General features: G+C 39.2%; 1 protein-coding gene across 1 annotated transcript in view; it reads left to right on the forward strand.

Moving 5' to 3' along the window:
* Nucleotides 1–17,533, forward strand: part of LOC105446098 (gamma-aminobutyric acid type B receptor subunit 2-like) — a 44,398-nt gene that overhangs the window by 12,112 nt on the left and 14,753 nt on the right. Inside the window, exons 3-6 of the mRNA XM_011682476.2 lie at nucleotides 1,737–1,907; nucleotides 9,814–9,915; nucleotides 10,350–10,415; nucleotides 16,869–17,063. Of these exons, the coding sequence (XP_011680778.1) occupies nucleotides 1,737–1,907; nucleotides 9,814–9,915; nucleotides 10,350–10,415; nucleotides 16,869–17,063 (534 nt within the window). The remainder of the gene's footprint in view (nucleotides 1–1,736; nucleotides 1,908–9,813; nucleotides 9,916–10,349; nucleotides 10,416–16,868; nucleotides 17,064–17,533) is intronic.

A 17,533-nucleotide genomic window follows, 5' to 3' on the forward strand; every position in this document is an offset into this window, starting at 1 on the left:
TTTGCTTTAAGTTTAATTTGGTACTTCATGATATAAGTTCATTTTGTAGTGTGATAGAGTTTTGATTTTGAATAGATCAGTCGATTACTTGATTCCATTATTGTGTTTTTATATATTTAATTAAATATCATGTATTTTTGACTTGGTTTTTACTCAAGATTATGGTCACTATATATTTTTATCATGACTTCATGAGTATTTTAACAATTCTCATTATATATGTATGATTATTCTGTCTTGATGTTTTAGTGTAAGCTTTTAATATTCAGGACCAGGATGTAAACCAGTCCTTTCTGATCTTGTTATCCTAATGAAATATGTTCAAATAAATAAATAAATAAATAAATAAATAAATAATGTTGCATTATAAGACTTTTAAAAAAAATCTAAGATATTTCAATACTATTTTTCTGTTATATAATTACGTTTGTTATTGTGATTATCTTGTCATTGTTTATATTATGTGGAAATTTGAATAAATTCACTCTGTATATAGAGCGACTACTACTACTCTTTATTTTAGACTTAAAAAACAAATTATTTGTATTTTTTATAACATCAAAACTAATATCGCAATATTTACAGGTTCTTTAATTTAAACTTCAATCGGTAGAAGTAGTTATACAAGATGAAAACGATTGCGATGTGGAAGCGAATTGGGAATTGTGTATTATGCACGCGGTGAGAAAACTGGAAACAAATGGCTTTAAAGTATGTCTGCACTAGTTTGGCCAGGAGGGATTAGACCTCCCTGCATGGTCACTGACATGTGGTTATCTCATCAAATTAGCTTTCAATCAACATAAGAAAAAGGGGAACAAGGGGAACCAACAGGTACCGCTTAGACATTGTTTGCTATATAGAGGGCGCAAGTAGCTACAAGTAAGGCAGTCCCGCTTAAAAGGGAAATTTAACTTTGGAAGCAAACTACTCTAGACGAAAGCAGAAACATAAGAGAAGCAGACTCGTGAAAGTTTGAGTGAAAGCGGACAAAAAGTGAGAAAGTTATCAAGTTGTTATTGTTTTAATCACTATAGGTAAGGGCTCTGACTTCTGAATCGGTATTAAAATGTCTCTGCGATGTATAAGCGGACAACTTTCCCATTTGTTACAACAAACAAAATGACTAAAATTTCTATTTTCCTAAAAACTTATGATTCAGAAGGGTTCATTCTCCTACAAGGACCTAGAATGATATTCTATCCATAATATGATTAAGTACTTCCCCTAGGGAGAAGTCCCTTTAGGACAAAAACAGACATTAATTATTATTACGTACACGATCGACAAACGGGAGAGTTATCCACGGCACTGGTAGACTCAAGTTATATCACTGTCAGTTTTCTGATCGCCAGAAATAATTTATATTTAGGATGTGTCATAAAACTTGTTTAAACCATTCTTGTGAACGCAATGAACTTGTTCAGCTATTAGGACGATTTTTAAAATCGAAGGTATATCTTGCTAAATATCATCACTCACAAATTGTTCAATAAAATAACTCTTTTGTACCCTGGGCTACTAGTAATTGATGTTTCGCGCAACCTACCGTTTTCTCCTGAAAGTCTCCAACGTGATCTCTGTATTTCTTTCATTCAAATTTTGAATTTTTATGTGCTTTTCTAATATATCTGAATGCTTTTTATATGTAAATTATGTGAAATTCGTCATCATTTCTATGAATCTTGTTTCTTTTAAATAAATCATAAATAAATCAAATTTCTTCTTTCTGCCAGATGGCGTACGCATCGTCATTGATCACGTTATCTGACCGCCATCTCTTCCCATACTTCTTCCGTACTATCGCTAGCAGTGCCGAGATCAACCTGGTCCAACTCGCCATCATGCAGCAGTATGGATGGACCAAAGTGGCGATCATCTACGAGACCAATGCCCTACACGCCGGGGTAAGAATTATATTGTAATACCCGGAATATTGCTCCAGATGATAATTATGGTGCTCAACCACTAATTAACGGTTGGTATACCTCTATGGACGACGATTCGTTTTCTTTCGTGGTCCTTTATGGTTTATTTTGTTTTATCATATAAGAACACGAGTGATCACTTATGAAAGATGTATGTAAACATAAGGACTGGTGACGGTTCTAGATGGGGAAATCGAGCCCCCCCCCCCCCTTCTTGGCATGGACGTAAACCATTCATCCTCCATCACGCTACACTGCTGATTATGTTATTATACCACACCGCACACACACAAAACCCGACCCGACTACCATCCATTTTTTTGGAAGAAGTTAAAATATTATTAGATGTGACTATCCAAGCATACTGATATTTCTGATTGTGATCCCTTTTTTGCCATATGTAATTCCGTAGCTACTTATATGGTTTTCTATAATGAAGGGAAAAAAAGACCCGATTCTTGCTAATCTTAGTGACGTCAGACTAGTAGCAATATTAGCCGTCTTCGATAAAAGCTATAATCCATTTATGCGACTGACCCCACAATTTCGAATCCATTATTCATGATGATCTTTAAAAAAACCCAATCGGGAAGATTTGAAGTGTTTGAATATTGATATCGAATGATTGTGGCAATTACTTCTAAAAATTTGATCGTGGTGGGATCGTATTATTTGTGATGTGCTTATGCATCTGCTTGAAGTTTCGCCATCAAATTGAAGATATCATAATATGATTGCTAAGGCTTTCTAAATCCAGACGTTTGCGAGGGCAGAAAACCATAGTAACGGGGTAATTACCTGGGCCCCTGGGGGTATTTTTCCTGTAGGGTGTATAATTATGTCTGATGTTCACATCGTGTTCATGCATCAGAGATCTCGATAATTTCTGGTTTACTGACCGAATACTTTTATTCCATTTCACATGTATATTTTGCTTGCTGATTTACAGAACAAAGGTATAGTTTGGGTTTATTTGTATCTGTCACTTGTGTTAAAATTGAGATGTGCGTACCTCTCAGCTCACATGATGCCATTACTTGAGTCTGTAATCAGGTAATATTGAGTTAGGCAGTCAGCGGCAAATCCATCATAATCTCATCTCTCAATGAAACCATCTTGTTTACACGTTCTTTTGCAAAGCGTTATATCCTGTACTCCCAATCAAGATTGAAGATTCAAGATTCTAGATGTTATTGTCCATATATACTACAGACATTTGTTTTCCATTGGTGTAACATGTAATATGTAAAAATAAAATTCTGAATCACATCATGAATAATAAATTCAGGTATGAATATAAATATAAATATGATTGAAACTGGAATAGGAGCAGCATCACAATGGAAGTGGGAACAGAAAGAGAAAGAGAGCTCGAGCTCGAAGGACTGATAAAAGAGAGAAATATAGGGAGAGTTGATAAAGGTCCAGAGGGAAAGGGGAGAGGTAGAGAGAGAGAGAGATGGCTCAGGATGTATTATTACACTGAATCTTCAAACCAAACTTTTTGTACCAGTGTAATGCATGTGTTTGTCTTATCTTGGGATATATCTCTCGACACTCAAGCGGATGGAGTATTTATGCCTATTATTTTGAAAGTTATAATGCTGTACCATGCATGCCTCCTTTCTGTCCATCTCATTTTCTTTTTCATTCTGATCTATCACAACCTAATTTACTTTGTCCTTTGTCTCCTCGTGTACACCATGCCTGTCTCTCCTTTCTATCGCTTTCTATCCATTCAACAGTGTCCACTTCTACCTCTACTCTATTATATTCATACTCTCTTCAATGTAATATCTCACTACCTTTACTTTTTTCTCTTTTTTTTCTTCTTCATTTTCCTCTCCTCTTAACATGATTTTTTTTCCTCTATTCTGTCTATTACATACTATGTCCCATTTGCAGGCCAATAACATAAAAAGGTTCAATTCCAACGGTATTTGAAAAACAATACTAATTTAGAACTTCCCTTAAAACAAAAGGGCTTCAAAATGGCTTTTAGTGGGAAAATAACGACCTTTAGTTGTCGAATCGACTTAAGTGATTGCATCATCTAAGTAATAGTCTGATTTTCAGACACGTTTTGTGCTGCACGAAGATTCAATCAGTTTAATTTTGGCCATTACAAGTAGTGCGTTATTGATGTAGACGCTCACGTACCTGTTACATCTCATTTTATGTATGTTATTACCAAAGAAAAAAATATGTCAGACAGTAACTCAATAGTTTCTTACAGTGAAGTTTCGAAGGTAAACGGGTTTTCTTCCATAATTTGAATAATAAGACACTGCTAATGTTTAAATTTTACAGATAGGACATACATGACATATTCATAATTCCTGCAAAGTTCTAAAGAATTTGATGTTGGCTGCAAAAGGGACATATTATCTTTAAGTGGTTTCCCTATCCTCGTACCCTACTGGCATGACGGGTATGTGTCCAGGCGCGGATTCAAGGGGGCGACGTTACGTTAATTTTACATTTTTAAAACCAAAAATGGGCCCCTCCCCCTGGCAAAAAAAGGTAAAAATCAGCCGCATGGCTGATTCGCCGCTTTAAATTTTCTCACGAATTGGGGAAAAAACTATTGCTCCTTACCCCTTCACGCATCGGGTGAGGGGCATGAATCCACACAATAAAGGGAGGAAGAGATACTTAATTCCAATCGCATCAGATATTGGTTATTTCTAATCTGCCATTTATGAACTATTAAATACATAGGTCTATAGTGTAAAAATATTAAATGAAAACAACACTGCATTTTGCGTTGTGGGCAACCGTGAACCTCCACAAGCAGCCTGGCTTGATCCACTTGGCAATTTCATTAAATAGTCAATCGTTTATTATATTCTATAACACTAACTGATTTTCTATATAGTTTCTGTGTGCTTTTTAATTTCCCGAATGTCAAGGACAGTATTTCTTTCAGCGTACCTTTCATTTAATTTGGCCATTTCATAGTGATTTCGTAGGTAAATGAGCTTGTTTGTAATCACGGCTGACCGTTATTTGGGAACAGTTGCTTTTCTAGACTGCGATGCTATATTCCTTACAGTCAAGGACGCTTCGTCAACTGCTAAAGTGTTCAGTTTAGGAGATGTAGGACAAAAATATCAACCTGAATTGATGAGTGAGGAAAGACTCCTCATGAGGTTCTCTTTCATCTACCTGACGTCATTGCGCTCTCATCAAGGCGCCTTTCTTTAGAACAAGAAGAAAAGAAGGTGACCTTTAAAACTCGCCTTGGCGCTTTGTTAGGGACGAGAAGGCGACTTGTTAAACTGACCAAGTCGCCTTCTCACTAAAGGCAGTAATGTATGGAGGAAAATTGATTCTGATTTGGTCAGAAGTTTACGGAAGCTTGAAGGTAAAGGCCAGTATTGAAAACGCCCAAATTTCAAAAAATGAAATGGAAGTCGCCAATCATGTAAAAGAATATGTTTTGACTAATACATGATGATAACAAAATTTGCCGGGAAACCGTCTACTAAGTGATATATTTGGTAAATTAGTTTATCTATTGGTATGTGGGAGATAAACGCACGTGTCGCGCACGTGTGCGTAGTCCCATATACATCTTTCTGTGTACAGTGCTTGTAACTTTACGAAGGCTGGGCCAACTTTCTTATCATTTTAATGATTCCAGAACCTTGCAGTACACACCAATACTTATATGCTAGATGATCAACCTTTTCTGATCGATTCCACAACGTTTCTTTTACAATGCAATCGCATGACCATAACTGGTCTTTATCTTTACATGTGCAGCGAGAAGGCGACCTGTTTAACTCACCGAAGTGCCTTGATTAAGACGAGGAGAGGAATTCAAAGTCGGATTGCTAAATCTCGCCAAGGTGCATGTTTGCAAGACAAAAACTCACAAGCCCTAATTCACAAAGGAGGTTTGTCGACAAACCTAGGTTTGTGCCATAAGACGCATTTCGATGCGTTTCAGACCAAGGTATAGACAAACCTTGGTCTTAAACGCGTCTGAAAACAAGGCGCCCGTTCGAGTTGTTAAAACTCTTCTTTTCGCTTTCTCGTCTTAACCCTATTTAGCCCGGGCTATTTTGAAACTGCATAGCCCGGGGGGGGGGGGGGTTCTAAAGCCCCCCTATGATCTCGGCCGTGGAATGACCGATCGCCGCAAAAATTTGCATACATGTCAAGTGAAGTGTATAGAATACTATGGTAATTTCATTTTTTTGAAAAATTCACTCATTTGCATATTTATGGTAATTTATGTAAATAAGGTCATAAAATTCACATTTTTGCCCATAAATCAGACATTATTCTTATTTAAGCATTCTTTTTCACTACTATTTGTTAGACCATTTGGAATAATAACACAACACAAAAATTGAATAACCAGGGTCATTCCTTATGTTATCTATTGTTTTGATAATTTCTTATGTATTTCTTTGTTTTTTTAACTTATGTATTTTATTGTTTTTGTTGTTTTATTTCATTTCAAACTATAATTCAACTATTTTGACCCCAAAATAAACACCTAAACTATAAACAAGACCAAATAACCAATGTTTTATCTCTTTATTTGAAAAATGAGATTTCCATATGTTTTGTACATAAATCACAAAAATGAGCGATTTTCGGGCTGACATGCAAAGACAAAAGGACACGTGACTTTGTAATGGTAGGTCCGATTTTCAAAAAAATTATTTCAAAAGATGCGCAAGACTCGAAAGAAAAAAGTCACAAAATTTCAGTGCAAGATTTTCTTGCGTTAAAAAATTATCGCGAAAAATGTCGAGGGGGGGGGGGGGGCCTTCTAAAGCCCCCCCCCCCCCCCCCCGGGCTAAATAGGGTTAAACAACTCGCCTTCTAGCCTTCTTGTCTTAAGCACGCGCGCCTTGACGAGTTAAGTCGCATTTGCGTATTCTCGACTTGGACCCCTTTGAATAACTGGTTTTAACAGAAATTATCGAACCCATGCATGGTAAATAAACAAATGAAATAAAATAAATTAAAAAATTAAACAAGGCGACTTGGAGAGTTTTATTAATTAACATCTCACCTTCTCGTCTTCAACATGTATGTCGCCTTCTCGCTGCACTTGTAAGCCTCCCTAGAGTTTCACGTAATGCTAGGAGTCCACTGGGCCAGCGCCAGTTGGTGCCAGTTCGCGCCAAAGATTATGTGATTGGCGCATAGTGGCTCGCTGTGGCGCCGAATTAATGTCCGCTCGGCATGTGTCGCCAAGTGGAATAATCTGGGTGCCATATGGCGTGCGCCAAATGCCACCCGGCTTGCTCCAAAATGTTGCGCCAGTTTGCGCCAGTTCGCGCCATTACACGGCCATTTGATTCCAAAATTCACCCTGTTGGCGCCATTCGCGCCAATAGACGGCTACTTTGCGCCACTTGGTGATTAGTTTGTGCCAAAGGTCGCCAAATTGGTTTGAACTTGCCGCCGCTTGGCGCTACTTGCCGACTATATAAATACCGGCCATCGGCTACCTGGTTCAGACCCTCCTCAGCTGCTGTATGAACAACATCTCTACTAAATATTTACAATTTTTATATGTCTGAGGCTTTTGATAATGTTGGAGTGATGATGCTGCTCCATCAGGAGATGATGAAAGATGCTGAGGCGGCAACTGCCTATCAACTTATGCTGGCCAATCCTGAAGAAGAAGAGCATCCTAAGAAGAAAAGGAAGCACAACTGGTGGTTTAGACCCATGCTCCACCCACAGTTGAGGGCCGAACGTGGACAGTACCACACTTTGATGGAAGAGCTGAGAAGAATGACAGGAGGAAGTTCAAGAACTACACCAGGGTGTCCCCAGAGATGTTTGATGACCTGTTGGTCAGGCTTACACCCAACTTGCAGAAGAAGGACACCCACTTCAGGAAGGCCATTCCCCCTGGTCTCAAGTTGTCCGTCTTCCTGCGCCATCTCGCCACTGGGGCCACCTATGCCGAGCTGTCTTACAACTTCCGAGTGGGCAAGGAAACCATCCAGAAGTTTGTCCCTGATGTAGCCAGAGCGATAGTGGATGAGTATGCTGCAGAAGTCATCTCCCTCCCCACAACCAATGAAGGCTGGCTTGAGGTTGCAGGTGATTTTGAAGCCAGATGGAATCTTCCTCACTGTCTGGGAGCCTATGATGGAAAGCACATCCGTCTCCAGAAGCCCAACAAATCAGGCAGCCTTTACTTCAACTACAAGCAGTTCTTCTCGGTTATCCTGATGGCTCTGGTAGATTCAAAGTACCAGTTCCTGTGGATCGATGTGGTGGGGTTGGCCATCAGTCTGATACCCAGATCTACAACAACAGTGAACTGAAGGAGTGCATTGAAGCTGGCACTTTAGGCATCCCAGATCCAGCTCCTCTTCCCCATGGTGATGAAGAGCACCCTATGCCGTACTTCTTCATGGGAGACGATGCCTTCGTCATGAGGACGTACATGATGAAGCCCTATAGCCGTCGTAACATGGACCAACAGCAGAAGATCTTCAACTACAGGCTGTACAGGGCAAGGCGTGTGGTTGAAAATGCCTTTGGTATTCTGGCTCTGCGGTTCCAGTGCTTCCTTGGCCAGCTGAGACAGGAACCAGACACAGTCCGCCTGCTCGTTGAAGCTGCCGTCATGCTACACAACCTCATCAGGAAGCGCTATCAGGCACTGGACGTCCGCATGTTGGACCAGGAGGATGCCCAGCACAACCTCATCCCTGGAGCTTGGAGAACTGCCGCCATCACTGAGGATCATTGGCGCAACTTGGCGCGCGCCATTACATTCCAGTGGATTCCAATAGGCGGATTGTTTGCGCCAAAGGGCGATATGTTCGCGCCATTTGGTGCCACTTGGCGGACACTTGGCGCTGATTGCTCGATGCAAGTGGCGCGACGAAAATTTCAAACATTTTAAAATTTTCTTGCCGCCACATATAAATTTGGTGCCGTTACGGGCCACCACGAGCCAGTTGGGAGGCAGTTTGAGCCACTACACGCCACTAGGCACCTTATTGGCGACACTAGGCGCCACAGTAAATTGCATTGGCGCAAACTGGCACCAACTGGCGCTGGCCCAGTGGACTCCTAGCATAACACCGTCCTCGATTTCGTAGAATTATGAGACAGTTCCACAATGGTGATTTGTTTAGAATCATAAGCACCTATTATGTTCTTTCTCCGCTCTTCCCTCACCCCACTCCTCCCCCTCTCTCTCTCTCTCTCCCTCTCTCTCCGTCTCTCTGTCTCTCTCTCTCTCTCTCTCTATCGAAATAAGATTACTTGTCGTTTTCAATAAAATATTTCATCATAAAAGTGAGAAACATTTGAAAATGGGTAAATATCGCCACAAATATTTTTTACACAAAATGTGTAAAAAAATATAGATTTTTTTTTAAATCGATGTTATTATTTGCAGACTCCTAGTGTCAAATGTTTTAAAATATACAGAGATGTGTGCAGAAACATATTATCATATCTATGAAGGAAAGAAAAAAACAGGGATTTCATATTCAAAATAAATAATTCATGATGATAAATTAGATCAAAAACAGCAATAATTTCCTCACCAATTGCAAGAGATAATTGCAACTGTAATGTTTGCAGTAAGGGCGTAGTCGATTTGATCCTTGAATAATTTGACTATCTTTTTGAATTTCATATGTGGTTTTTTTTTAATATCCTGTCTCAAGAGGAAGAAACACAAGTTCTGTACGAAATAATTAAATGAACAAAATTATTACCTTCTATCATTGATTCAATATTGATACGTGTGTTGACGCTGGCGTCAGCCATTTGTAAAAGTATTTTTGTACCTTAGCTAAATGTGATACTTTTAGTATTTGCACAATGTTCAGGTCTCTCAGATTCAGTGGTTAGACATGAATATTTTCTTGTTTTTGTGCAGGTATCTTCCAATCTGCAGGCTCTATGTGAGCAAAGAAATATGTCTGTTCTTGCATCAGAATCGTTTACACATGACCCATCAGACGCAGTTCAAAGGTTAAAGGTTAGTACCAAATCATACTTGAAAGTCCATTCATGCATGATTATTGAAACATTGTCCAATCAATTTGTAAGGCAGAGAATTTTTCGATTTTTAATAACCAGCAGAAAAGTGCCAAGTGCCTGTCGATGACGGCTTCTTTCTAATCATCTTCGAAAATATGATTTGCATAAAATGAAAGTTGATGTCATTATAATACTCATGCGAAAAAATATACTATGAAACAGATTATTATATGCCTACTATTTTCATATTTATGATGGCTAAAAAGAATAAAAAGGCTCTGCACTAGTCTTGAAAATGAAATTTTGCCGAGAACACATTTTAGATCTTTTTCCAGATCACTATTTTTACTTCGTTTTAGGGTATTCGTTCATCTTGTTTTTATTTTCGCTCTCTGGTAATCCTTTCTATTTTCATGTCTCCCCTCTCGACAGCAAAAAGATGTTCGAATAATTGTGGGAAATTTCTACGAGAACACTGCACGAAAGGTCTTTTGTGAGGTAAATTAACCACTTTTAAATTATTGAAAGTTCTTGCCATTAGCATTTTATGTCCACCCCTTTCGACAGCAAAAATATGTTCGAACAATTGTGGGAAATTTTTTACAATACTGCACAGAAGGTCTTTTGTGAGGTTAATTGACAATTTATTGAAAAGGTTCTTGCCATTAGTATTTCATGTCTACACCTCTCAACAGCAAAAAGGTGTTGGAATAATTGTGGGAAATTTCTACGAGAATACTGCAAGGAAGGTTTTTTGCGAGGTAAATTAATTAATTTGCGAGGTAAATTAATTAATTTGCGAGGTAAATTAATTAATTTACTGAAAAATATCCTGCCCCTAGCAATAGACGAGTGAATTCAACTAATACCCCTTCGCTGGTATCCGTAAATAACTCGTTTCAACTCGCAACAATTCGCAGACACTCTTAAAGCCCAAGGCCACTCCAATTTTCAAAATTATAGCATGTTGTAAATCAATCAAAGGTTAAAATATATCTGTAAAGCGCTTAGGCACATCGTCGGATCGATGTATTGAGCGCTATATAAACACGGAATATTATTATTATTATCAAAACTGCCAAATATCACCGGCGTACTTCAATCGGGTGATTTTTAAGAGCGAATTTTGTTTCAAAACATTTAAATTGCCGTACGGATATGACGTATATGCTCCTCACAACGAAAGTGCCAACAGTATATATTCTGACAATAGGCTATTTTCGTAATGTAACCAATTTTAATGCATACGTCTTTGCGAAGTGCCTTGATACAAACTCATTCACCTGACAAGAATAATTGTATTTCAATAGACAATATAATCCGAACTGCAACATTAGTCTTTGCCAGGTGGGACAATTATTATGGCTTGCCCTACCTATCAACACTAATATATGCAGTTTGCATTCAGACTGTTGAAATACTGTTATTCTTATCAGGTGAATGAAAGTTTTTATCGAGGCCCTTCACAAAGACGTATGCATTAAATTTGGTTACATTACGCATCTGTGTTGTGAGGACCCTACGTCCCAAAAAATGCATTGTGGGGGAGAACCGGCTCGAGTGTTAACTTGTTTTTTTCTCATTAAAAAAATATAATTTTTGTTTATAAGCATGCTGAGCACCATTTTCTAAAATCAAGATATATACGGGCTTTTTAGATTTTTGTCTATCTACTCAGCTCAACTTTTCAGTGGAGTGGAGTTGAATCCGTGAAGGGGAGAACGGAGAGGCGAGTGCCTCTTTGAGGCAACTCACCACAACTCGCCATAACTCGCTAATACAACTCGGCTAAGTGGGAGCCCTGCTTTAATAAGTATAAAAGCTGCAAATTCGAACACTTCATTTCAGTTGTTGTTTTTTTGGCCAAAAATCGTAAGGCCTCGTAAATACTCGTAACCAATCGTAACAACACGTAAACAGGTCGTAACTAACACGTAAGTTACTCGTAGTTATCATCGACAACTCGTAACAAATCGTGGAATTTTGCCGTAAATACATCGCAATAACTTGTAATTGTCCGTAATAAACCGTAAATAGCTCATAATAACCCATAACAACTCTTAAATCGGTCGTAAAAGTGGCAAAATCGTAAGGATCCGTGGAATATCCGTGAATTTGTGCGAATCGTAAGGACTCGTAAGAAAAATCTGTGTACACTGTCGCTCATATAGTTTGAATATTTTTTTTTACCCCAATTTATGGAATTATTTTGACAATGATTTATTCCTAACAGATCTAGAAAATATTATTCATTCTCATATTGTATTGAATAATAATTTGCAAGTGTTTGTTTTGCGTGACTGCTGAAGCATGTGTATGCTACTATGCTTATCAACTACGCCATTAAGTCATAAATGACAGTAATGAGGATTAATGCCCCACAAAAGGGCACTAATATGGCACATCGACACGGTTTTGATCCTGGAGCCTCACAGTTACGAGGCCATTGCTTTGCCACTGAACCATGACTGTACGCACCGGGGGCTAGGGTAGGGGGCAGTTCCCACAAATCCAAAAAAACAAAGAAAATGCAATAAATTATCAATAATTTATTGAATTTCCCCCGGTCCCAAAACTAAATAGAATCCTCTGTATGGCCATGTATTATGGCTCAAGATCTATTAGGAATAAATCATTGTCAAAATAATTCCATAAATTGGGGGTAAACAAAAAATATTCTATTTATATGAGCGACAGTGTATGTGAAGTGGGTATAATTAATTCCTTTTCTGTACTTTTATCGTTTTTGATCACAGTGAATGTACTTATGACATATTGAAGAAAAAAATTAAATGGCTATATTTCATCTTTCAGTTACTGTACAGTCAATCTTCACAGTATCTAATTTTCTATTGTTACCATGGTTGCAGATATTCGTAGGGAGAATGAAGAATGTTGCTGTAGGCTGATGTGAATACCTGGTTAGATTAATTGGTAGGAAAATGTCAGGCGAATTCTACTTGTCAAAAGGTCTTCATATTGGATTAGACCGACAATCATGCAAGTAACAAAATTGCAGTTTTATTATCTCTCTCTCTCTCTCTCTCTATCTCTCTCTTTAAGTGCCATATCGATTGACTTTGGCGATCATGCTGTTCCACAACCCTCGGCTCCTAGCCTATTTCTATTAGCACCACTCCCAGTTCTTTCAATCCTCTCTCTTTTACAATTTCTGCAGACTGTCCATCCAAAGTATCCTTCTTCTTCCCCTACCCCTCCTTCCCACAATTTTCCCTGTCAAAGCAAGATTCTCTAGGCCTTCTTTACGTGTAATGTGACCCATGAACTTCAACTGCCTGATCAACATCTCACGGATCATTTTCCTTTGCACTCCAGCTCGTGTAAGAACTTCCTCATTACTAACTTTGTCAGTAACAGGGGATTTTCATCATTCTTTTTAAAAATCACATTTCGCAACTTTCCAAACGTTTTTTAGTATCAGAGGCTAAAGTCCACGTTTCACTACCATAGATAAGTACTGGGTAGATGCAGCAATTCAAGGTTCATTATAACGTACATATTGAACGTGACATGGCCATTTAATTAACCCGATGAAACTGGATTGCCCCCACTCCCGTTTGTCTCTCTCTCACACACGCAAACACACACATACACAATCACACGCATACAATAGGCGCCGGAAGTGGGGTGGCAGGGAAAAAGTGGGGGGGGGGGGAGAGCAAAACGCATTTTTGCCCCCCCCCCCAAAAAAAAAAAAAAACGCCCCCCCCCCCCCCCAAAAAAAAAAAAAGCAGTAAAGGAGTAAAGATGGTTTGTATTTTTAACCCAAAAGAACATAACAATAATACAAACCTGAATTAAATCACATATAAAGTTCCATTCAAAGAAAAGGAAAGTTAACAAGAATTAAATTTCATAAACATTCCGCATGCCACCTGTATTTATTAATGGAGGTTTTTATATTAGCGATACGCGCATATCGTGGAAATAGTGTGAGAGGATGGGAAAGCGTGTGTGTTTTTTGTTGTAGGGGTGAGAAGACATGAGCCCCTGAACGCTGGCGTACTGCTGGGGGGGGTCATTTCTTATTCGATACCAGTGATTTACAAATGTTGCTGAAATGACATGATTTTCCGGTATTTTTTCTCAATTTGTGTGTAAGTCATACCTTTTTAAAACGTTTGTTGGAAAATTAAAAATTCCAAAATTCACAGTCGGGCGAAATATATGCTTATTTAGAAGCCTTCATGTCAGGGCCTGCAGAACGGCTGGGCTAGGGGTTTCGAGCACCCCTCGCTTTTTGAAAAAAAGTATGTTACAGATAAAAGGAAAGAAAGAGAGAGAGAGAGAGAGAGAGAGAGGATATAAGTGACCTGCCAATGTCACAAATGAGGTATCAAAATATGCTCATCTGACCGTAATTCAATGCCTAAAACCCCAGTGCTTACGGGGGCTCCACCCCGGACCCCACTAAGGGCCCTAAGGCGGTCCACTGAATGCTCATCTGACAGTAATTAAATACCTAAAAAACCCGAGCTTCCAGAGGCTCTGCCCCCTGGACCCCACCAAGGGCCCTAAGGCCGGCCCCTGGATGGTCATCTGACCGTAGTTAAATATCTAAAACCTCTGAGCTTCAGGGGGTTCTGCCCCCTGGACTACACCAATGGCCTTAAAGCTAATCTAACCGTAATTAAATACCTAAAACCCCTGAGCTTCCGGGGGCTCTGTCCCCTGGACTCTCCCCCAATTAGTGACCTGCCAGTGTCACAAATAAGGTATCTACATGTGCTTATCTGATCGTAATTTAATGCCTAAAAACCCCTGAGCTTCCAGGGGCTTAACCCCATGACCCTCTGCCGGGGCTCATTCCCTGGAACCCACGCCAATTTACGCTCTTCCTGATCGTTAATACTCCACTTTAAAAAACGTTCCGCGGGGCCTGCATGTGACGTGTAAGAGTAGTGGTGACGCAGATTTTTCTTCTGCCCCCCCCCCCCCTTCTAAACGTTTTTGCTCATTACGCCACTGCCCCTGGAAGGCGAGCCCCCTGGAATCCCCCCCCCCCCATCCCAAACTGGTTCCTGCGCGCCTGCACACGACACCTCCCCCCCCCCCCCCCCCCCCCTCTCTCTCTCTCTCTCTCTCTCTCTCTCTCTCATCTCAGTCTCTCTCAGACACACGCACACACAAACACGAACCTCTTTCTTTCTCACTCTCCCTCAATCTTTTTCTTCTCCCCGGCCTTCTTTCTCTTCCCTCTTAAAGATAAAGTTGAGTTCTGGTCAGGCGATTGCATTGTGAAAGAAACGTCGTGGAATCGATCAGAAAAAGTTGATCATGTAGCATAAGTATTGGTGCGTACTGCAAGGTTCTGGAGTCATCAAAATCATAAGAAGGTGGCCCAGTCTTGGTAAAGTAACATGCACTGTACACAGAAAGATGTATATGGGACTACACAAACATGTGGTGTAAAAATGTGGGCCTCATTTTTAAGCTGTTACATGTCATATTTAGAATAGGAAGGCATTTGAAGAGCCATGCTTTTCAGGGAACTTTTTTTCTCTGATGTTCTTCCACACTTGCATATAATAACAATGAAGACGCTCACAAATTATTTTCACCTCTCCCCAGAACTCAACCTTCTCTTTAAGTCAACATTTTCTCCCCTCTATCTCTTTCCGATTCTACAATTCTCTTCCCCTCTCTCTCCCTCTCTCCCTCAAAACTTTTGATTTTTTTTTTTTAAACTACTGTAATTTATTTATTGATGAAACCATTTAAACTTGATGATGTGGGTTTTTAATCGTCCAAACGCATGCGACGGTTTGTATAGTGATGAAAGTATATCAATAGGAGTATTCATGCCTGAAGAAAATTCACAACTGAATTGACATCTGACATCTAAACGCTTGATTTTTTAAGGTGAAAATATTCCGCTTAATTACCCAGCCTTATTCTTTAGATAGTGACACATAGGGTCAATTCTTTCACTAGTGGCTGTAATTCCCCTATCAAAAAGCTTTATACATCAGTGGAATGCTAAATTCTCCCGATCAACAAAATAGCCTTGAAGAACTACTCCATTCCATTTGAATTTTCTTGCGTATTGTATTCTCCGTTTTTAATTTTTTCCCAATGAGATAGATTCCGAGATAAGTGTCCAGTGTACCGTATGGACTCGCGTATTTGAGGTGCATTGTTTGGGCCAAGTCTGACAAGTGGAACGTGTACATATATCGTGTGGGGGTTTCGTGTGCGTCAGTTTGTGTGTTTTCTGTGGTAGATTTTTCTCCCTTGAAAATCTCACTTTTCACAATTTGCCAAAACCCATCTCTTTGATAATATTAGATGCCCGTCAATTTTTTTTAACAAATATGTCATGTTTATTGTTTTATTAGGGAAATCAGATAAAGTGATAGGTGACGAGTCATTAACACTTTCTTCGTGAAATGTCTATGTTTTAAATATTGAGAAAAAAACTCTCTTGTTTACTGCTAGGGCATGGCTTTTCTTCTGCATATAGTGCACACACAGACCAGAAACGTTACAGTATCCTTCCTTGTTTTTCTCACACAATGTCACCCCCCCCCCCCCCCCTGGCTGGAAACTGCCACTTTCTTGTCACAAGCATTCCTCTTTCTAATTTCTTTAAGGAAATTACATCCGTTTTTTGTAATTATTGAAAAATAACGAATACCATTGTGGTGTGAGTAAACACCACAGAGTTATTTCTGTCAGGTGGAAGGGGTCCTACCGTTAAAACATAGTTACAAGACACAACTTCCACTCCGCCGGCTGAAAACCAAATGAAGATTAACTATTCTAGCCTAGTGGTTTTTAAGCAGGCACTCGTAGGAAAATGTAATAATCTGTGTGGCATTCACATCGCTTTTATTTTGGTAAAGTATTACAAAAGTAATTCAACGAGGCTAAATCAGTACATACATGTTATTCTAATACTAATTTGAATTCTTTTTACCCACAATGAAGGCATACAAGCACAACCTTTTTGGCGCCTCCTACGTTTGGTTCTTGGTGGGGTATTACACCCCTGACTGGCAGCACCGTGTGGACCCTGGGGTAATAGACTGCACCCCACAGCAGATCTTAGTGGCCAGTGAGGGGTACCTTACAGCTACATGGAGTATGAATGGGAGAGAAGGAAAAGTTACCATAACAGGACGTGTAAGTCTCTATCCTGATGAATTAAAGGAACGTTACCCTTCTTAAAGTTGGTCTTAGGAGTTGCGGGAAAAATCTGTGAAAATTGTTAGAAATTTGAGAAAAGTTAGGAATGAGAAAGTTATAAATGATAAATTATGCTAATTATTTAATTTCACATTATAGTCTCATATTAGCAACAACTTAAAGATAAAGTTGAGTTCTGGTCATGCGATTGCATTGTGAAAGAAAAGGTGTGGAATGGATCAGAAAAAGTTCATCATGTAGCATGTAAGTATTGGTGTGTATACTGCAAGGTTCTGGAGTCATCAAAATCATAATAAATTTGGCCCAGTCTTGGTAAAGTAACAAGCACTGTACACAGAAAGATGTATATGGGTCTACACACAAAATGTCGGGGCTACTTACCTTGATTTCCTTATCTTTCTGAGCTCATTACCCAGCCAGTGTACATTTCTACCAAAATTGTTTGG

The sequence above is a fragment of the Strongylocentrotus purpuratus genome, unplaced genomic scaffold (genome assembly GCF_000002235.5).
Source record: "Strongylocentrotus purpuratus isolate Spur 01 unplaced genomic scaffold, Spur_5.0 spur5_scaffold_8, whole genome shotgun sequence".
NCBI lineage: Eukaryota > Metazoa > Echinodermata > Echinoidea > Camarodonta > Strongylocentrotidae > Strongylocentrotus > Strongylocentrotus purpuratus.